Source organism: Neurospora crassa, linkage group I, assembly GCF_000182925.2.
Source record: "Neurospora crassa OR74A linkage group I, whole genome shotgun sequence".
NCBI lineage: Eukaryota > Fungi > Ascomycota > Sordariomycetes > Sordariales > Sordariaceae > Neurospora > Neurospora crassa.
The window spans coordinates 3,405,108-3,426,704 of record NC_026501.1 but is presented as its reverse complement, the minus strand read 5'-3'; the positions used below and the strand labels follow the sequence as shown (position 1 = coordinate 3,426,704).

Sequence of the window (21,597 nt, the reverse complement as noted above, 5' to 3'; positions counted from 1 at the left end):
CATTGAATCCCTCCGTATATTGGACCCTTGGCGCACCACGCCTCTCTTTTGTGATTTTTGGTCTTTTTTATTTTTTGTTCTCTCGATACGCTGCTCACAAAGCATCCATCCATACAACTTTCAGCAAGCTGGGCCGCCAAAACAACCCAAGAGACCCCGTTCCGCCTCTGCTCCTCCAACTTCCGTCTCAGGTTGTCAACGTTTCTCCTCTCGTTGCGTTTTTGTGGCCGCGCGTCCTTCCCGATCACCCCGAGATCACCATCTGCTCAGCTGGCCAGCGTATTCCCGACTTTCAATTACCACATCATTTTGCTCGCCGAATCGGCTTGACGACGACCCCGGGATATTCTTATTTTATTCTTTCCATAATCTTTTTTTCTATTTTCTTCTTTTTTGGAATAAAACTCCATATTGCACTCTTACTCTTTGGAGGCCCGTGTTGCACGAGCATCGCAATCGGAAGTTTTTAAAATTATACGACGGAGCAACCACACCAAGCTTTGAAGTTGTCTTAGGTACTAGCTTCCTCCCGAGGCCACAAGATGGGCCGAAATCGAGGTGTGTACATACGTTCCCCAAATTGTCCTGATTCAGCACCACCCAACAGCAGCCCCTCAGCTGCTGTCCCTTCATCTGCTGCGGCCTCCACCACCACCATCACCACCACAACACCACCTCGAGGGCAATGAATGATACCCGTCACCCGCTCGCTAGAGGTACCTCTGCGCAGCTCCCGGACCTCCTGTTGTCCATCTAGCCCATCCCATTCCTTATCCTCCCACTCTTACCACCACCTACAACTACCTAGCTCCTTCGGCCTCCGGCACCACTGTTCGTGTCGTTCTTAGCGGTCTCACACGCTCCATCAAATGTCTCGTCGTTAGCCCCCTACCACTTGCACCTACGGTGGAAGAGAAGCGGGAGTACACGAGTGCATGTGTCCACGTTGGCCCAGCGCCAATCTAGAACCCGGTCACCCGCAACAAGAGTGCTGGGCGGGCATCTGGCTTAGACTTGGCTACAGTTCTTTTCCCTCTTCGCCCTACCTATCACCCGAGCTCGCTGGATCGCCGCTGTGACTCCGTACATCCCACGGCGTTTGCGTCAGGGCTGATTTCCGCTCCCCAGCCATTGCTTCGACTGTACATGGGTGTCCGGATGCGCAAATCTCGTACGTTATTAATACTGACTACTGGCACGTCATACAAAGTCTTCTCGTTTATATCCCAATTCTCGGCACTCCACAGGGATTCAAAGACCCCGACGCCTGCGCCGTCACCCCCTAACGATCTTCGTGTCCGTGACGACTCTGACCCCAAACCATATTCCCCGACCGTTTCCCTTCCAACTCCCGCTCCATCACCACCTCAACTTCGAGACTCCCGCGAGCCCTCACCCGACAGACCGTCGCCTATCTTTGATAAAGTACCAGAGCCCGCCGTCGCCAGCTCTACCACGCCTGTTAACGATCCATTCGCACAAAGTGTTACGGGGAAACGACGGAGCAATTCACGACCCTTGTCTATGGCATTGTCCTCGCAGCAGCCCCTCATGGAAAGCAACGAGGAAATCATTCCCGAGCTCCAGCCCATCTTTGCTTTACTCAGCAGTCATGCGAACAAGTTGTATCAGGAAGGATATTTCCTGAAGTTGGATGACCAGGATATAAGTGCGTTTGCTCTACCTTCGCTCCATACTCTGTATAATTCCAGCTAACCCCGATCAGAGGGGAGACCAAATCCGGACCGAACATGGACAGAGTGCTTTGCCCAATTGGTGGGCACAGTTCTGTCTCTTTGGGATGCTGCCGAGCTTGATGCCGCCGGAGAAGACGGTGAAGTCCTCCCCAAGTTCATCAACCTCACAGACGCTTCCATCAAAATGGTACGTGGTAATTTTGCTGATGCGTCCTGGCCTTACTTTCATCTTAACTAAGTATGTAGATTGAATCGCTTCCGACAAGATCAAGCGACGAACAGCCCCTCCAGAACATTCTCAGCATCAGCACTGCTGGGAGGAACCGATACCTGCTGCATTTCAACTCGCATCATTCTTTAATCCAATGGACGTCCGGCATACGGTTGGCCATCTTTGAGCAATCCACCCTCCAGGAGGCTTATACGGGGGCCCTGATAGCTGGAAAGGGGAAATCCCTAAACAACATCGGCGTCATCATGGAACGAGCGAGAACACCTGTCCAAGAATGGGTGCGGGTCAGATTTGGAGCCGGTGTCCCTTGGCGACGCTGCTGGTGTGTCATTGAGCCTCCGAGCGAGAAAGAAGTTCAAAAGGCCCAGAAGGAGTTTAAGAAGCGCTCCCCTTATGATCGCTCTCACGGTCCAGTACTGAAGGGCCAAATCAAGTTCTACGACTCGAAAAAGGACGCAGAGAAGAAGAAGAAGCACTCGAAGCCCATTGCATCTATCACCGACGCCTACGCAGCGTATGCCATTTACCCGCAGGCAAAGGCGTTGATCGATGGATCGGCACTCGTCAAGATCGAGGGAAGCATCACCATCCACTCGGAACCGCCATCGTCGACAGAGGGCTTCGTCTTCATCATGCCTGAGGTCCACCCCGCCGTCTCCGGTTTCGAGATGTTACTCCGATTTTTGTTTCCCACGTGGGATACTTTTGCACTATACGGCCGCCCTGGCCGCCTAGTTGCTAGCGTGCTAGACCCACGTTCTCTGATGTTTGCCATGCCCAAGCACAAACGATATGGGTATTTGGAACTTCTCGATGTCAGCGGTCTCATTCTGACTGACGGGAGCTCGGCGTGGACCGAGCAGCAGTGGAAGAAGAAAATGAAGGAACTGACAGGGCAACGTATGAATGCCGTCGAAGATGCACCTACGAGTCACAGTCGAAGCGCGAGTCGCAGTAGCAAGCGCTTAAGCTTTGGCCAGAATCCAGCGTCCTCTTCTAAGCCACGTGTAGGTTTTTCGGAGGAGGCCGGTCCCGTTAGATCATCTCGGTCTCTCTCGCTGTCCAGGCCCTCCCAGAGAACGGACTCGGCGCCGCCGGATCCCAATCGGGAGCCCGTACCATCGACAATGGCCGGGCATCCTCGTCATTCCCGCAACATCTCTGATACACAACTTGCTCATGCCGCATCGGCTCATGAATTGGATGGTCCCGGAGCCCCGCAGCCCAGTATGCGAGGCCCTGAGCGCGCCAGAACCTTTGCTAGTGATTTGGCATCTACTCCCGAAAGAGTCAGCTCAGAGGATGAGAGTGCCGTGAGGAGCCAATTGACCAACGACCTCCAGGAGATCCAACGGATGCAGGCACCAGAGCCGGTTAACGCGCCACCGGCCTTTTCGCATGGTGCAGGCTCTCGACCGCAACAAAAGCCGTACCATTCACCCGAGATGCGCAGAGCACACAATCGTTTGTCAAACACCACGTTATCGCAGATAGCCACAGCAGGCGGGTTGCCTTCGGATGCGGTCCCAAACGAATTTGACAGATACCCTGAACAAGGCAGAGGCCAATCACAAGGGCAACCAGCGGTACAGCCACAAGCCAGCGTCAAACCAATGAGGATGAATGCTAATTTTATTGGAACTCGTGAAGCTCTAACATCACCTTCGCCGACGAACAACGGCCCCTCCGGTCCCTCCCCAGGGCTTACATCGCCGCACATGAAATCGCCTCAAAACCCCTCGACGGCTTCGCTTACCCATTCTCCCGATAATCCAGCCAGCGGCCGCGGCACTCCCCTAATGACGAGTTACCCGGGATCAACAACTGAGGGCCGACGTACCCCACCTCTTAGCCAAGGATCGCCGCGATCCAATATGCCAGGAAGATCCCCACCGGTAACCAGGAAACCTCTTCCTCCAGGATCGCCAGCCTTCCGTCGCTTATCTGAAGACTCTGTCTCGTCACTGCCCGTTCGGTCGGGGTGCAGTTCCGGAGGCCTTCACCAGCAAGTCGAAGACGCCAATCTGTGGTTAACTATGCTTGAACGAAAAAATAGCGTGCAAAGTTTTTCGGACAGCCGTTCCATTGACGCTGCATCTACAGCGAGCCCGGACTACGCAAGCACCCACAGATCCACGGACACACAGGAATCAGCAGACCGAGAACGACCACGTGCTGGAATTCTGAAAGTCGTTGGTGATACCTCCGTTTCCCCACATGACGCAAACGGCAGCAGCAGTGGGAAGACTGACCTTGGGATTAACATCAATTTTGGACCAACTTTCAACTATTCGGCCATGAAAAGTTCTTCCGCCAAGCCCACTGAATCCAACGCACAACCAAGCCGGTTCTTTCCTCCCAACACCGGCAGAAAGTCACCGGGACCAGGCACTTCGTATTCTCACTTCCGACAAGACTTGGATGACACTATCCGTCGAACTGTTCCCTGGCAGCCTGGCTCTGGTGTGAAGGCTACTGCAGCTCACAATGCTGTTTCTCCCGAACAGTTTGTACAACAACGCGCGGCTGCTCCTCCCATTCCCGTATTCGTACATCAACGCAGCCCGTCGTCCCAAACAATCACCGACCTGAGAGCAACAGCCCCTTCCTCGCCCCTAAAACGACCCGGCGTCCACGGCGGTGCGCATTCAAGACACAATTCTGCCGAACTACTCTCGTCAGGGCGCCCTGTAAGCCGTGGCCTGGTAGCCGTTCTGTCGAGTGCTGAGGTCTCGTCTCATCTATCTGCTCGTGAGCAAGAATATGTTGCTCGGGCCACTGGAACCCCATTGATTGCGATGGCTAGCAATAAAAGTGAGCCCCAACCCAAAAGCGGCCTCGTAGGTGCGATACAACAAAGGGAAAGAGAAAGAGCGCACATGAGGCAAGGAGTAAGTGGTCAAGCTGTTGCGCACGCCATTGACCAGAGACAACGAGAGCAAAACCAACAAGCACAACGGGTAGCGCAGCAGGCTCCATTTGCCCAACAGCAGGCACATCGGTTTTCTGGGCATTTGAGCAACGGTGCCGCTTCAGTGTACAAATTCGGTACGAGTGGCTTGGATAACGTGTACAGGGTTCATACGGGGCGTAGTCAGCCTCTACAGCCTGACAACGGCTACGAATCCCGACAGGCTAGACCTCGCTCCGAGCTCCTGGCGCAGCGCAGCTCATATGCCCTCGGTGACCCCACTGCCGCAGGACACGGAGGAGGCAGCGCTGTCGGGGTAGGTCCTCCCATGGATAGTCCACATGGTTCGTACCCTCTTCAGTCTCCTTCAAGCTACAATGTTGGTGGTCAGAATGGCCAGGCTCAGTTTGCGTTCTTCGGTCGACATTGAATGGTCAGCATGTGCCAGGTGTAGTGCCCGACAGGCCGATAACACCAGGTTACCTACAATATTATGGTTAAGCATTTTAGGCTTGGAGGACAGTTGAGGTTTTGGGCGAGACGATATGTGGGTTAGAATTAAACGGAGGCGAGTACTTGTTCGAACTTGCAATATTTCTTTTTTCTTTTTTTTTTTTTTAGTACATTGTTTGGCGTAAGGTTTTTTGGAATGGCTACTACTCATATGGGCGTGGGGTTTGGGGGTTAGTAATAGATGACCTGGGAATTGTACAAGTCACCTGGTTTATTAGCAGGTTGGGAAATCCTCGGCTGTTGGTATCATTGTCAGATTTGCATAAGTCATGGCGTGTTGGTTAGGATGGGTTTGAAAACCTTGCTACAGTTGTGTCGAATACTAATAATTTGTTCTTGTTATCTGTCATACGCTTGTCTGTTCCCACTGGCTCTGGAGAGTTTTGGGTTATATCATCAGGAAGCCTTGGAGCAGCCTTGGAGCATTGCAAGGTACACGTCTTTGGATAGTCTTAGGTCATCTTGCAGGGGGTGATCAGGGAACCCAATCTTTGACCTTTGGATCCCATAAGACGCGTCCGTCATCCGGGAATTGGAACTACTTAGCCTATTTGAAATTTAGTCGGGAAAAGTCGTGAATATGCCTTTGGTCTAATGTCGATCAAAGCGAGTCAGGTCAGGTTAACAGGCGTTCCTAATCCCAACGTTAAATAAATGGTCATTCCATCTCGTATAACGGCTGCACTTATAAAACATCATCACACACGAGATGCCGACCCTGATTAAACTGTTTCAAGGCATGCTTCAATGATGATGGATAGTATTTATATATCGGACGATATTGCACGACAACATTTTAGCTTATATTGCCCGAGTTCCAACCTTGCTGAGCATAGGTAATCATTGCACCAGGTAACGTTAACAGTGGGGTCTCCCGTCAGAAACGAGGGGATCTGCTTGAACTACAGACCTACATGCTACGCGGTACACGGCGACGGGTCACGTACCGTACAGATTTGGACTATGGTTACGCACCATAGAACACCTGGAAGGATTCCCGATGTTCCGGTGAATAATCCCGTTCGGTGGTATTATTAGCATGGCGAGAATCTTACATACCTCTACATAGTAAGCTTTTGGCTACATGTGCTCGCGCAGTAGCGCAGAAGCCCCAGGTGAGGGAGGCTTCATGTACGATAAGATAAGGACCCTTGTACGGGCTGTTGCAGTACCACCTCTAGGTAACGGAAGGGAATGCAGAGTCCTGCCTGCCGAGCCTGTAATCGTCCCTCCAGGCGCCCCAAAAGGGCAAGAAATCTGGGAACCACCAGTGCTCACCAACCTGAAGTTTCCATGCCTTCTGGCTCAGCCGCTCTTTCCCTTGTCTTTCGACTTATCAGCTGCTCTTCATCGGTTCCTTGACAGTGAGAGAATCAACACCGTGCGCACTTTGCTTGGAACCCTCATTCTTTTTCCTCTTTCTTCACACCCCTCCTCCTCGGGGCCTCTTCCTCTCTCCTCGGATGCTGCTCCTCAGCATCACCATAAATCAGTTCGACCGCGCGCCACTGGGATGAGGAGACTACCTCCCCGACTGCTGGCCTCGATACCACACGCAAGCCCGTCGGGCGCTGTGCCCCTCTTACTCTCGTCTTCTGTCGCAAACCACACACTTCAAAACCTAAGGGCGGGACCACGATTACGAGTCGTTGCGCAATGGCAATGCCACCCTCAATGGCAACAACAGCGTGCCGGCTTCTTGACAGGGCCGGCATCGTGTCATCCCGCCGACAACGACACAAGCCGCGCCAGTCCCTCTCCCACGATTGCCCGTGAAGCCTCTACTTCGCCCACGCCAACGCTTCCTGGCCTCGAAGAAGCTGGTCATGATGAACAGTCACCTGCTGGACTCCACGAGGACGGAATCACCGAGGAAGAGCTTCCTAAGCTTCCCTTCCGCTTCGACACGGGTATTGGTCTATACGCAAAGCGCCCGCCTCGCCCTTTCCCACCACCATTCCTCTCGCCACCCTCCGGTTCTTTCAGCGACCCTCTCAGTACGCATGATCGCAGTCGAGATCGCCGTGCGGCTTATGTCAACGGGAAGTTGATACGAGGTTACACCAACGGCGACGATGCTGTATTTGCCAGCAAATACTTTGTTTGCGCAAACGACGGCGTGGGCGCATGGAGTACACGACCCCGAGGGCATGCTGGGTGAGTTCTATTCCTCAAATCATGCCCTTTTCCTCTTGTCAAACTTTTTCTTTCGGCCCTTCTCCGTTACAGTGCTGGGAATTCTCTTACGTCACTTGCCGTCCCGGTCGCTCGGGGATGGGAGAGTCACTTACAGATTGCTAACCGACATCTTGCGCATGCAGCCTCTGGTCCCGACTAATATTGCACTTTTGGGCCAGCGCAGTGTTCGAGGACGCCGTACGACAAGGCGACACTTACCGCCCCGACCCGATCGCATATCTGCAACAAGCGTACGAACAAACAATGGAAGCGACGGCATCACCGAACGACTGGCAAGGCACGACGACAGTTGCGGGCGCACAGCTACATTACCGTCGCAAGCTGGGAGAACCTGGTCAGGACGTTGCTGAGTCTGACAAGGGTTCCGCAAGTGGAGGTGCCACGAACCTGACAGATGGGGATCGGCCACCTTATCAGAGCACCGATAGCGCTGGCCATGCTAAAGTACAGGGCGAGACCGAGAAGCTGGACAACAGCGGAAGGAGCGATGTGGAGCCGCTGCTTTACGTCACCAACCTTGGCGACTCGCAGGTGATGGTTGTGCGGCCGTCGACACGCGAAATCGTGTACAAGTCGACTGAGCAGTGGCATTGGTTCGATTGCCCGCGTCAACTGGGCACCAACAGTCCCGACACACCCCGTACAATCGCAGTGGTGGACGAGGTACCAATACAGGAGGGAGATGTTGTACTAGCCATGTCGGATGGTGTTATTGACAACCTTTGGTCGCATGAGATCTCGGAGAAGGTCTGTGAGTGCATAGAAAAATGGCGGGCGGGCGAAGTAAAAGTGAGCAAGGGCGTTCTACGGGGGACCGTGCTGGACAATGATGCTGGCATGATGGGATTCGTGGCGGAGGAACTGATGGAAGCCGCAAAAGCCATCGCTTTGGATCCGTACGCGGAGAGTCCATTCATGGAACATGCTATTGAAGAAGGTCTTGCCAGTGAAGGCGGTAAGTCTCACCTCCTTCCCAACTCTACTCACTCGGCAGACATAACTGACATGGAATACGCGACAGGCAAGCCAGACGATATCAGCGTCGTTGCAGCCATTTGCAAAAGGAACGACTGATGATCATTACTGTTTGCACATTTCTAGTTGCTTTTCTTCGCTGTCGAAGTAGAATTATAGATATGGGTTTCTTTTGTTGGGTTCTTTGGAGCGGCGGGACAAAAGGGGAATGGTAAGGAATGGCTGTTTTACCGGAGACGCATGGAGTTTCCAGACAGTCCCAGGTTTACTTAGTTACCTTTGAGCGGCTTCTCTTGGGTTGTATGTTCATCATGTTGCAATCTTTACATACACATTGGTGTTCTGAGGATACATCTCCGGGTGTTGAGTCTCCAAGCGAGAAACCTCATGGTGGGCGGAGTGGAGGAAGGCAAGCGACATCGAGGATGGGTTAGGAGCTTTATGAAGGCGGCGTCCGGTGTGGGTTAACATGGGCACTTAAACTTTATTAGCCGCATTATAGTTCCAGTTCCTGCTTTTCTGGGGATGGTGGTATTACACAGACTCCAAAGGAGAAACATTTGGTCCTTTTGTGTTCATCTACCACATTTACAACGGTTAGTTGATCATAAACGGCACAATCCATCCCGGATCCAAGGTCTCTGTAACTTTAGCGCAACCCAACGATCCATCGTGCTTCCGGTGACGGGAACGGGGTGTGGTGTTTCGCACGTGGGATACCAGATCAGTGCGGCTGACAATAGATCAACCCCCAGAGGTTTGTTAGCGCGAAACTTGCAACGGGCATGAACCAAAACTCGACTCCGTTTACAGTAGGTAATAGTAGGTAGCGCCCACCGGGCATATCCATCATTCCATCTGGCCTTCAGCCCACGTAGGGGTACTGTCAACTCAGGTTTGGGGCTGCAGCTAGGTTGGAGCAGGTTGAGGTTGTGGGGCTTTTCGATGCTTTTCCACAATGGGGGCCGCACTAGGTATGCTCGGACCAGCTAAATCTTTCTGAATACCCTGGGCCAATTGCCTGCCTGGAAATTTTTCGAGGAAGTCGGTTTAAAAGTCTATGAGCTTGCAGTGAAGGGCAGATTGGACCAGACACAGACAACTGGACCGATCTTTCGTGCCCTTCTGTAAAGAAGGTTTCAAGGTTCGACACGAACGAGCTTGGCATCCTTTTTTGTTGTTTCCTGTGGGATTCTGACAATTTTTAGGTCTCCCCTTGTCGCCTCTTGGTTTTGCTTTCCACATCAAACCGAACCGACAGACGAGGGTGGGCCTTCATCGAGGAAAAGCATCCTATCTCACCTCACTACCATCATAACATCTTACTTTTTCTTTTCTCTCTCTCTCTTTCAGTCTCCCTATAAGTCGATTCGGCTGATCATCCTTCTCGGCGACAACCACACTCTCACCGTCCAATCCAAAATACCTAACCCGACCACAATCACGCCAACAGTCTCACAATGGGCAAGAGCAGGAAGGCCTACAAGAAGCTGATGCGCTCGTTCGAGCAGCTCGGCTTCCGCCAGCCCTACCAGCTGCTCCTGACCAGCGACATCGTGCTCGACACGGTCAAGCTCGACATCATGAACTTGTTCCAGAAGACGCTCAACACCAAGGACATCAAGCCCATGATCACCCAATGCTGCATCCGCGCCCTCTACGCAAAGAACAAGCCCGGCCCCGACCGGGACCCGAACGTCCCAGCCGCCATCGAGCGCGCCAAGACCTTCGAGAGGAGACGCTGCGGCCATCTGATGGACCAGGACCCCCTTACTGAGCGCGAGTGCATGCTCTCAGTCGTGGACCCCAAGGGCAAAGGGCAGAATAAATTTCGTTATGTGGTGGCGACCAATGACGAGTGGTTGGTAAGTAATTGTGCTTAGTGGAACAGGATGTTCTTGGTGGAACGGAGCTCTTTGATGGGTAAACAGGGCGTTTGCTAATTTGCTTTGGTTCAACAGCGGCACAGGTTGAGGTCGGTGGTGTCTACGCCACTGATGTATTGCCGCAGGAGTGTCATGATCCTCGAGCCCATGTCCGAGGCATCACAGCAAATCAGAGACAGGGAGGAACGTCAAAAGTAAGCATCAATCACCAGTCAACCAACCATCAAACATTCGTTCGCGAATCCCCCCCTCGGCAATACTAACGCACTTCCACAGGTTCAAGGATGGTATTATCAGAAGGTCGCTGAAGAGAAAGAGAGAAGATGGCGACGAAAAAGAAGACTCCGAAGGCGATTCTGACAGCGAAGGCGAGGGTGGCCAGGGTCAGGAAGTCAACAAGGAGAAATCAACAGATGCAGCTGGTTCCGCGGAACAGGAACAGAAGGAGAAGAAAAAGAAAAAGAAGAACTATGGTCCCAAACAGCCAAATCCCCTGGCGATGAAGAAAGCCAAGAAGGAAGACGACAAGAAGAAGAAATCGCCCTCAGATCCACAAAGGCCGAAGAAACCCTCGGAGACGACTACGGATTCGACAGCTGAGGGCAAGGCCAAGCGGAAGCGTCGTAGGAAAACCGCCGGCGGCGCCGCGGAGGGTGGGGGTGGTGCCGGGGAGCAGTCAGCGGAGACGACAGTGGCTGGGGTCAAGGAGGAGTGAAACAAGGGTTCAATGAACTGTTGACAAAACGGTTTACATAGAGTCCATGATCTCACGGTTTATGGCTGGAGGTGACTCAGCTACGACAAAGACCCTTGGAATTGACTCCCGTCAACCCGAGCACCACCATCATTACCTACTCATACGATACTAGCATGCAGATATCTATCTATTGACGCACAGGCTTGTCTTGTTCACTACCGTTCGGATTACGGATTGCCGATCATACAACCGTTGAACAAGGACGGGAGATCTGACATTGCCCATAGCGGGCCAGAAACAGGAAGAGGGATGGCGGAGACGGAGAGCTTCCTGTTGGTAAGGATGTGTGACATAAATGTCGCCAAGATAGGTGAATGGTGAGAAACCTCAGGTCCAAGGGTTGAGAGGGTCTACCTATGATATATGGATCGTCATGTCTACATACATACGTGTATCTCGAAGGCGCTCTTCTCAGGTAGGGCTGGATCGAATAGAATATTCCTACTAATGTTCACAAGGTCAATGCAGGCTGGTTCTGGGCTGTTACACTAGCTGTGAACGCAAGGGTCGATTTTTAACCCTGCTGGCGCTCGCTTTGTATACCAGAGGAGGTCAAGCTCTGCTTGCTATACCTACCAGATTGTGGGCGTACATTAACACTGAGACAAAAAAAAAAAAAAAAAAAAAAAAAAATCCAAGGTAGTGAATGAGGATGCGGTAGCCAGAAGTGGACCGTATCTTTTCCTCGTAAACAAGCGATGATTTCCGTAATCCCACGAACCTGATCCTGCAAACCGACCATACTGAGATCTTTCAGGCTGTTATGGTACGTCCACCAACCTCGAAGTACTGACTCGCTCGCATCGAGCACTGCAAGTATGGTGGGAGGACCACTGACTAACTTTGTCACTTTCCCCTTCTCATAGGCAAACAATGTTGTCGACTAAATTGCAGTTGTCCTCGGAGTTCGAACACGGCGAATGGTTGCTCGTAAGAATATCACGGCCAGTAACTTGGTAGGTACCATACACCTGGGGAATACTCTTATCATGCATCCAAGCGTCTTTGTTATGTCTTTGAACCTGACTTCAAGGCAGTTCCTGAACGCAAGAATCCCTCACGGAATCTGGCCGATGCCCTCTAAATTATGGTATCACAGTTCTGTAACAGCCTTTCCTAGCCAAAGCGAGCTGCATTGGACTGTCCATCTTCGCTTTATTTTTGCGACCACTTCGCCCGGCTATCGTCTCTGCAGGACCGGAACGATGGATGGACGACAGTCCGGATTGAACTTTCCCCTGAGAGCCGTAAGGAAGCCCTGATTGCGAGAAGCTGGTCATTTCAACATTACGTAAATCCGATGGATGCTTCTACATCTCGGTATATCTCGTCCGAGGTTGGCGTTCGTGTTCTCGGGTTGAATGGACACACCCATCGACGACGCGTATTAACTGCTTGGGGAAACATTTCAACGCCCCCCCTGCCCCGCCGCACTGACTTGAACCTGAGACAGGGGTATACGCAGTACACTAGAGGTACACTACGTACCTCCTCCAAGCGGAAGTGACAGGCCAAAATGTCAATGTGTTGTTGCGCCCAGTTGCTGCTCATTCCGTCCTTCAAAACCCGGTCTCAACTTTCCCCTCCCATCTTCCGACATATTGAGCCCGTCAAAGGCTGCTCCCAATTCCATCCGACTTTCGTCTTTGGACCCCACCCAAAGTGACAGCCTAACAAGCGCCGAATCCATCACAGTAACCGAGTACGTTCAAGACACACGCCATGCCGGGACTCGGTGCAGGCCCGGCTGGCGACGACCACCAACAAGCCTCGGCAACCGGGGTCAACAAGCAAGAACAAAAGAATACCGTAGCCGTATCACAACCCGGTAGCATCCAAGAGCCGCCGGAGCTCGACGACTTCGGCTTGCCCATCCGGAAGTACCATGCCCCTACGATTGCCACGACAACAACAACAACAACAACAACAACAACAACCACAACAACACCACAACCACACGCGATCCCGAAAGCGACGGCCTCAGTCAAGGATGCGACGTCCACAGACGACGACGCCCAAGATGCCGGGAAGACGACGGCGACAGAACGAAATATGACATTAAGCAGCAACCACGATGACCAGAAATCCGACAAGCCCGGTCCGGGCCGCGAGAACAGAAACAGCGATGCGCAGGCGCCGCAACTCTCTTCAGGTGCTCGACACGAACATTGTAAACAACAAGGCGAATCCTCGACAGCCCTACCGGCGTCCCGGAATCCGAGTATATCCACTCCGAAAGCTCTGGAGATGCCGTCCGAGCCTCCGTCAAAAAAGGCCAAGTCACCAGGCACCCAAGAACATACAGTCACGTCGGAGACAAAGCCGGTAGCAGTGAAGGAGCCCCCCAAGTACCAAGATATGGCCATAGCCGAAGTCAAGAAAGATCAAGAGCTTTCTCCGGGCCATAAGCGCGAAAATAGCACTGCCGCCATGGGAGGCGCCGGAGCTCTTGGCGTAGCCGGCACGTCTGGCTTTTCCCATCAACAGCTGACACTGAGCCAGCCCTCGGAGGAGAAGAAGAAAGACGAGGATGACGAATGGCAGGAAATGCCGGCATATGCGCCGTATGACATTTATGATGACGACAACAAGCTGATCGCTCGAGAACACGACGAGTCAGAGGAAGAGAAGGTCCAGTACGCGGGACTAGGTGGCGCAGGCAAGGGATATACTAGGGTCCTCCTCGACGACGACGCCGAGTCCCAGACTAGCATGGATGAGAACACCCAGTACCTCTTCAAAGACCCGGGAGGAGGCACAGGCGTGGCAGAGGAGGACGATGTACAGCGCGATGCCGTCAGTCAACTGCAAGCCACCAAGGAGTTACTCACAGAGGGCCAAAGGATTGCCTATGTCGGCTTGACGAGGCTGGAACTGTCGGTCATGGTGAGGGAGGTTGACAATCTTCAGCAGGGGAGGAGCAAGCCACAGAAGGAAGTCACATTCGCCGCCGAAAGCATGAAGATGTGGAGTCAGAAGATGATGATGCGCTTGTACTCGCACATGGACATCAGCCCGGCCGAGCAGATCATGATCGAGCAGCTTGCTGCGCATGGCGTCATGCCCCAAGACCTGACTCCGGTGCTAATGGCAAACGCGAGGGTCAGGAACCCCATGGCAGACGAAGCGAACAAAAGAGATTCGACGTCGTCTGCTTCGAAATCTTCACGTCCCAACTCGACACCCCCATCCCCAGACTCGGAGTCACCTGCCGAACCTCCGCCGCCGTACTCAATCGATGACAAGTCAGAACTGGACGAGGCGGTCAGGATGCCCTCGCAGATGCCGACCTCGCAAAAGATCGACATCGATCTGAGGTGGACGGTACTCTGCGACTTGTTCCTCGTCCTCGTTGCGGATTCTATCTACGACGCCAGGTCAAGAACCCTACTCGAGAGAGTCGCCAAGGATCTTGAGATTCCCTGGGTTGACATCTGCCGGTTTGAGAAGAAAGTGACAGATGCCCTGGAGATGCAGCAGGCCGTTGAGAAGGAGAATTGGAACGAGGAAGAGCACAAAGAGAACCGGCGCAAGATGGCCCTCAAGAAACGTTACATCATGATGGGCCTAGCAACTGTTGGCGGCGGCTTGGTTATCGGCTTGTCTGCCGGCCTGCTTGCTCCGGTGATTGGTGCCGGCCTGGCTGCAGGCTTCACAACGATTGGTGTTGGCGGTACAACCGGCTTTTTAGCTGGCGCCGGAGGTGCTGCCATTATCACATCCTCGGCCGCGGCATCTGGTAGCATCATTGGTGTCCGTGCGGCCAACAGGCGAACGGGCGCCGTAAAGACATTCGAGTATAGACCGCTACACAACAATAAGAGGGTAAATTTAATCGTAACAGTGTCTGGGTGGATGACAGGCAAGGTGGATGACGTCCGGTTGCCTTTCAGTACAGTGGATCCATTGATGGGTGATATCTACTCGGTCCTATGGGAGCCGGAAATGCTGACCAGTATGGGAGATACCATTAACATTTTGGCCACAGAGGTAAGCGCTCAATTCTACGCAGTCGAGTTATGAAGGAGGCATGTAATATTAACTTATCTCCAGGCCCTCACGCAAGGTCTTCAACAGCTCCTAGGCAGTACCATCCTGATGAGCTTAATGTCTGCTATCCAGCTACCGGTTGTGCTTACCAAGCTCTCATATCTCATCGACAACCCCTGGGCTGTCTCTCTCGACCGTGCCACTGCAGCTGGTCTCATTCTCGCAGATTCGCTTATTGACCGTAACCTGGGAACCCGCCCCGTCACCCTTGTGGGATATTCCCTGGGTAGTCGCGTGATCTATTCCTGCCTCCAGGAACTCGCCAGGAAGGGCGCTTTTGGCCTCGTCCAGAACGTCTATCTGTTTGGCAGTCCCATCGTTGTGAAGACGGATGAATATCTCCGCGCGTGCGCCGTGGTTTCTGGGCGCTTTGTCAACGGATACAACCGCAATGACTGGATCTTGGGATACCTTTTCCGCTTGACCAACGGCGGTATCAGGCGCATTGGGGGTCTTGCCCCCATCGAGGGGATTGCCGGGATAGAAAACTTTGACGTCACCGAGTTTGTGGTGGGTCACATGGATTACCGTACGGCGATGCCACGGCTCCTTCGTGAATGCGGTTGGATGGTCGAGAACGACGAGTTTGACGAAATCGAGGAGCCAGATCCAGAGAATCATCAGGAAAGACAACGCGAACTCATTAATGAAATCGAAGAGGCAAGAAAGGAGCTCGAAAGAGAGGGGAGGGAAAGGTCGGGGAGCAAGAGCGGTGGTGCATTCAGTTTCTTCAAGAAGAAGAAGCCAAAGAGGCAGGAATGGGAAGTTTACGAAGACTCGGCCAAAGCGGGTGGCGGCGCCTCCGGGAGCGGTGGGAAGACGGAGGACAAGGACGGTAATAATCATGGCGTACTCTTCGATGTCGACGCCATCCGCGCCGAGCTGGCCAAGGAAGCCAAAGAACAACAAAAGAAGAGGGTTGTCTCACAGAACGGTAGCGGGGGCATTAATGAGGATGTCCTCCAGGTCAAAGAAATCAAGAGTACGCTGCCGCCCATGCAGCTGAAGGTGCCGCCTCCTCTCGGCCCGCCAGCGCCTGTAATAAAAGGCTCGCGAGACCACCTGAGAGAGACTAGGAGCGCCAGCCTCGGAGCAGTTCCTCCCTATCGCGGATTCTCGAGCGTCGAGTACAACCACAGGCACCAGTCCACCGTTTCGTTATCGAACGATCGCAAAGAGGAGAACGTCTGGAACTCACCACCACTACCACAATCAACAACAAGCTCCTCTCATCGATACGATTACAGTGCCAGCCATGCAAAGAGTGGATTTGGAGCGGATGATTATGGCTACAGTGGTGGTGGTCGCCAGCACGACGATGACGGTGAGATTCAAATGACGTTTGACACGGCGTTTGAAGCGTCTCCTCCTCCTCCTCCTCCTCCTCTTTCCAAGCCAAGTACTTCTTCATACGGAAAGTTGAGCTCATCGGGCTACGGGACTTCTTCCACCTCCGCCTCAACCCCGGCGAGACCGGACATCAAGTCGGTGCAGACGGTACCGGTTCTTCCGGCAGCTAATAACCCGTGGGCTGACTTTGATGATGACGACGACTTTGGAAAGGAGAAGGAGATTTCGATGACGTTCGCTTAGAGACAAAGACAAGGACAGCGCTTCAGACCCAGACAGGAAAAGCACAATATCCACGCACAGTACGTATCATTAGCCCTGCTTTACACAGGCAAGGGGGATAGAAGAAGAGGAAAAAGCAAGAAGTCACAGGCACAAGCGAGCAGCTTGCAGAAATAGAGAAAGTATTAAAAAAGTAATAATGGTGGAGGGAATTCTTTGGTAACTATGGTGTCAATGGGGTTGTTGCTAAAATGTGCGATGATGAGCGAAGGGTTTGCGGATGGTTGGACGGGTGAATTATTTCAGCTTGGATCACATTGGGTGCGGTGTGGTGTTGTGGATAGTATATGAAGCATATTGATATTTGTTTGTATCTTTCTTTTCTTTTGGTATAGCAAGGTAGAATCAACTAACTGGTCATGAAGAACTGTTCAAGCTACCCCTGTATCGTTTTCACTTAGGTTTCCAGGAGCCTAGGTCTATTTTATTACGTCTAGACCAGGATGGCTGATATTTTCCCGTGACACAACCACCGGTCGAAAATCTTTCTTCCATAATGCTGTTATACCTTTCAATTCATCACAGAGTTGAACTTCAAGACATCTTCCAGGCCATCACCTCTCCAACATCTGAGACTGCCATCACCCCTCCTCCTCCTCTTCCTCCTCATCATCAAATCAGCCCCTTCTAACCTGAAACCCCGACTCCCCATCCACCAACTCTCTATCCTCCACATCGAGTTTGGAAACAAGCGCGTGCGTCGGTCCCTTCTTCAAGTCCTTTATGAGCTGGGCAACAGAGGTTTCGTCTCCTTGGGCTTCTCCTTCGACCTGAAAATTGGAACAAAATGAGAGGTGTTAGTCGGTCAGTGGGATATGATGGAGGGGGGGTTTCAAGCTTCGTGAGTGATCAGGGGTGACTTGATGATGGATCCAAGTAGAAGAAACTGTGGCAGTGTACAAGGGGAGATGTAACTGTAAATGTAAATGTAAATGTGAAAGTACTTTGATGTCTAGGTAGATTTCTGATGCAACTTGCCTTTTCGTCGGATCGGTTACGAACCCAGCCTGTTAGGTTGAGCTCTTGGGCTCGGTTGGCTGTGAACTTTCTTGTATGTATGTATATGTTAGTTTTCTTTATGACAAGATTACTTGTTTGGTCGAAAACGACAGATGAGTGATAAGTACATAGAGGAGGGAATATTAATGGGGAAATAAAGTTAGGTAATTGTCAAAAAAGATCATATGTGTGATTTAATTACACCGCACCTAAGAAGGGAAGAAAAGACCTGAGAAGAAATACAGCAATATATATATATATAGAGAGAGAGAGAGAGAGAGAGAGAGAGAGAGAAATACACCACTAGACGTAAAGGGAACTTGAGATCTGAATGGTAATTCTCTCATCACTTACCGGTAGAAAACACCTTCATCATACGCATCAAGTCAGGAACATCAACGAGATTCAAGTTGTCAAGCAGAGACTTTAAATCCCGAGCCTCAAACCAATTACTGTGGCTCGAGTGGCCGAGACGCATGGTAATCTGGGTGTCTTACCTTGAACCCTGCCATGGGCAAGAAAGTAAACCTTTTTATTTGAAAAGTCCAGAAAGTCAGCAAAAGCTCAGTAACAGACCGTCGTTCGCGATCATAAAGTTCGAGACTTCATTCATGTATACAAACAGCCGCCGCGAGCTTGGGACAAGTTCAGGAGTGGAGCTGAGCTAGTACAGTTGCCAGCCTTTCAATGCAATGTGAAAAGCCTATAAGTTGGTAACGGAGATGGAAGAAGACTTACTCTCCTAGTTCCCATTTGAAATGTTTCTGATATACCGATCTCTGATTTGTTTGCGTTGGTCGTCGCGCGTTGCTGGCTCTTCTTGCGTGTTCGCGCCTTAGAAACTCAGCATGCTCAGCTAGGGATGTGATGTCAGAGGGCCCCGTGTTCTGATAAGATAAGGAAAGGTGTACATATGGACATGTGTACATATGGACATGTGTACATAGTGGGGTAGCTCATGCCTTACGGCGGTTACGTAATTAGGTTGTAGGCCCGGTCTGGAAGCTATAGATAGCATCGTGTCTTGACAAGTGACGAACTCGATGGCTGTATATCTGGTAACAATACTCATCTAACACCGCAAGTATGAAGACTGGAGAGAGATCTCATGACATGGACAATTTCAGGCCATGTTAAATTGGGAGCGACCCGAAGGTTACGGTCAGTAACCGTCGTGATGGCCGTTCTCACTACCACCCCAACTTTATGTGGCTGGGTATGGTTCAGACGAACCACCATCGGTCATTGAACGCATCGTGAAACCATTCTTGCACTAATAGGAATGCGGTAGTCGTAGTAAACATAAAGCTATCATCCAATGCATCCATTTAATCAATCCCCGAAACATGCCCGTCCATCACTTGGTGTCAAAGCTGTACTGCAACCATCCACCAAGAGCACGCAGGCTCTCCCACCGGACATTTTCATCAGCTTCGCCCATTAACTCCATGATTCGTCTTTTGAGACCATATCTCTCCAGCTGGCTCCGCTTCTCGGGTACTTCGCGAACTAAGCAGCCGACGTCGTTGCATGCAATCGCCAGCACCGCCTTGTCGTTCTCCCAAGGTTTCTGCATGATTTCGGCCAGCTTGCGCACAATCTCGCCATTTTCGTAGTCCAGAATCTTGCGAGCATTTTCCGCCCAAAAGACAGAGCTGCGATGAGGAGGTGACCATCTGAGATGACCCGAGTTGACTTCGGCGACGTACTCGTCAAACGTCGTTTTGGTCTTGGTGTACTCTTCAACAAGCTCCCGCAGCTTGTCTCGGTCTTCAACTAGATCTGGATCCGTAAACTGCCGGCTCGAAAGGTTCTGCAGCAACTGGGGGAGGCGAGCCAGCACGGCGGTAGGGAGGAGAGAGTTCTGATTATTCGACAGCAAATTGTAAAGCGTTGCGATGACGAGTCGCGTCGTCTTTTCCTTTGGCGAAAGTCGGAGAAGGTGGGTATAGAGCAGCACAATGTCGTATTCACTGTGTTAGAGTTTGGGTTAGCTGTTGTCCACTCCTTCTTCTCAGACGGGTCTTCGTACTTGTTCAAATCATCACCGATATCCGCAGCCTCGAAACTCAACTGCCACAGGACAAGAAGCACATGGTAGAGGAGCTGTAGACCGACTCCGCCACCAACTGAGGCTTCGAAACCGCTCCTTGGGGGGGCGGTAGTCCCACTCCACAGATTTGCTGAGGCATCGCCGCCGGAAATACCAGCAGCAGCACGTAGAATGTCGATCAGCGGCCCGACCGTCTCGCTGCGTTGCTTCCAGAATTGCTGCCTGCAGACACGGCTGTAGAGAAGTTGCGAGTACTCTTGAACGCCAATATCCTGCAGTCCGGCATCCGAGTTCTTGGTTAGGGAACCAAGATAGCTAAATAGCATGGGCAATGCCTTCTCTGCGGTAGCTGTGGATTCATCTCTGGAGCCAGCCATGAGACGGACGAGAACTATAGAGGTCAGAAGAGGAATTGGGTCTTCGGTGTTGGTCGAATGCGCAAGAAGCGGCAGGATGTTCTTGTAGGGATTAGAATCTTCAGACTGGAAAAAAGCTTTCGATAGAGCGGGAACATCTGTGGCATGACACGTTAGATGAGGGTTGCCAACTCGTAATTCAGTGAACTCGATTAACGGGTATACATCGATATGCGATGTCACTGCCAAGGTGATTCTTCACAGTGGCAGCTGCTACGGGAAACGATGAAAGGAGGTGAACAAGTGGAAGGAGCATAGTAATGTACGAGCATCACAGGTAGCAGGAAACAAAGAGAACCAACCGTCTAGCAAGTCGCTGAGCAAGACGAGGAGGTACTGGCACACGTCTGGTCGCTTGGATGCCAATTCCAGTACGCTCCTCTGTCCATTATTGCCAGCAAAGAGTGTCTTGTATCCATCCAGGTTGGCCTCGATGACTTGTCTGCGCACATCCCGTTTAACTTTGTCGACAGCCCGGATCTTTGCTAGCTGCTCCTCCGTCAGAGTGCCTGCGCGGACGGCGCCATCCCACGGGATTGGCCGTTGACGGATATTGCTTTGCAGCGACGCAAGATAGGTTGGCGGATCAAGGGACATGGTGAACAGGTGTCGAAGCTGATGCGCTCAGTGGGAGAGCTCGAGGCAGCTTCTGTGTGTTTGAAGACTGTCGGTTCGGCGCGGGGTGTTGTTAGGTGATGGTGCGTAGTTAGGTGATGATGGAGCAGCTTCCTTGGCAAGGCGGGCGAGACCGTCGGCTGCCCGGTCTGAGGAGGTGTAAAGTGCACTGATGTTGGCAGGTATTCCAGGTCCAGCGGGCATGTAGTGTAAGGTGCCCGTTGGGAATACGCAGTGGACGCGTTGGCAGGGCAGCCGCAGCGGGCCCCTCCTTCCAGCGGGCAAGCTCGCTGGAAGATACCCTCGATGATGCACAACAAGGAGAGCTCCCTGTAGCTTTCCCCATCAGCCCCAGCTTTATGATTGTATGCAGTGTGTGTAGTTGCAACCTGAACCCGCTCTCTGGGCAGCTCGCAACGAAACTGGAAGCAATCACTTCCAGTCGTCCATCCCGGTCTTGCACCACGCTCTCGTCAGACTGAGCGGATGGTGACACCTCAGTTTCGAGTACATATCTTGTATATATATTGTGTATTGCTCGTCTGTTCGCTGTTCAACTTTCTCTTTCTCTGCTTCAACCATCCGGTACTCCTCAGCCGCCCGAACCTAATATAAGGCCGTGTTATCTACCATTCTTCATATGCGTACCTGTTAGCCAGCCT

General features: G+C 52.1%; 6 protein-coding genes across 7 annotated transcripts; 4 read left to right on the top strand and 2 right to left on the bottom strand.

Annotated features, from left to right (window-relative positions):
- NCU02750 (PH domain-containing protein) lies at nucleotides 1-5,834 on the top strand. The gene is made up of 4 exons (XM_960042.2): nucleotides 1-558; nucleotides 1,211-1,669; nucleotides 1,727-1,884; nucleotides 1,944-5,834. Exons 1-4 carry the CDS (start codon nucleotides 543-545, stop codon nucleotides 5,268-5,270), a joined length of 3,960 nt encoding a protein of 1,319 aa, XP_965135.2. The 5' UTR covers nucleotides 1-542; the 3' UTR covers nucleotides 5,271-5,834.
- A 761-nt stretch (nucleotides 5,835-6,595) lies between these two features.
- On the top strand, nucleotides 6,596-9,182 carry NCU02749 (hypothetical protein). The gene is made up of 3 exons (XM_960041.2): nucleotides 6,596-7,510; nucleotides 7,675-8,507; nucleotides 8,574-9,182. The coding sequence occupies exons 1-3, from the start codon at nucleotides 6,867-6,869 to the stop codon at nucleotides 8,624-8,626; spliced, it is 1,530 nt and encodes a 509-aa protein (XP_965134.2). The 5' UTR covers nucleotides 6,596-6,866; the 3' UTR covers nucleotides 8,627-9,182.
- A 377-nt stretch (nucleotides 9,183-9,559) lies between these two features.
- Nucleotides 9,560-11,649, top strand: NCU02748. 2 transcript variants are annotated; one of them, XM_011394720.1, is made up of 4 exons: nucleotides 9,560-9,671; nucleotides 9,736-10,392; nucleotides 10,489-10,607; nucleotides 10,690-11,649. In XM_011394720.1, the coding sequence occupies exons 2-4, from the start codon at nucleotides 9,988-9,990 to the stop codon at nucleotides 11,126-11,128; spliced, it is 963 nt and encodes a 320-aa protein (XP_011393022.1). In that variant the 5' UTR covers nucleotides 9,560-9,671; nucleotides 9,736-9,987; the 3' UTR covers nucleotides 11,129-11,649. The 2 variants fall into 2 exon arrangements, with proteins under 2 accessions (XP_011393022.1, XP_011393021.1); XM_011394719.1 differs by having other exon boundaries at nucleotides 9,598-10,392; nucleotides 10,690-11,612.
- Nucleotides 11,650-12,735: 1,086 nt separating this feature from the next.
- NCU02747 (DUF726 domain-containing protein) lies at nucleotides 12,736-17,229 on the top strand. Its single transcript, XM_960039.3, has 2 exons — nucleotides 12,736-15,160; nucleotides 15,224-17,229. The coding sequence occupies exons 1-2, from the start codon at nucleotides 12,893-12,895 to the stop codon at nucleotides 16,811-16,813; spliced, it is 3,858 nt and encodes a 1,285-aa protein (XP_965132.3). The 5' UTR covers nucleotides 12,736-12,892; the 3' UTR covers nucleotides 16,814-17,229.
- On the bottom strand, nucleotides 17,220-18,723 carry NCU16374 (hypothetical protein). Its single transcript, XM_011395065.1, has 5 exons — nucleotides 18,590-18,723; nucleotides 18,349-18,379; nucleotides 18,206-18,218; nucleotides 17,831-17,900; nucleotides 17,220-17,622 (listed from the first exon to the last, which is right to left on the bottom strand). Exons 1-5 carry the CDS (start codon nucleotides 18,602-18,604, stop codon nucleotides 17,470-17,472), a joined length of 282 nt encoding a protein of 93 aa, XP_011393367.1. The 5' UTR covers nucleotides 18,605-18,723; the 3' UTR covers nucleotides 17,220-17,469.
- A 176-nt stretch (nucleotides 18,724-18,899) lies between these two features.
- Nucleotides 18,900-21,286, bottom strand: vma-13 (vacuolar membrane ATPase-13). Its single transcript, XM_960038.3, has 3 exons — nucleotides 20,623-21,286; nucleotides 19,884-20,418; nucleotides 18,900-19,824 (listed from the first exon to the last, which is right to left on the bottom strand). The coding sequence occupies exons 1-3, from the start codon at nucleotides 20,915-20,917 to the stop codon at nucleotides 19,209-19,211; spliced, it is 1,446 nt and encodes a 481-aa protein (XP_965131.1). The 5' UTR covers nucleotides 20,918-21,286; the 3' UTR covers nucleotides 18,900-19,208.
- Between the last annotated feature and the right edge of the window lie 311 nt (nucleotides 21,287-21,597).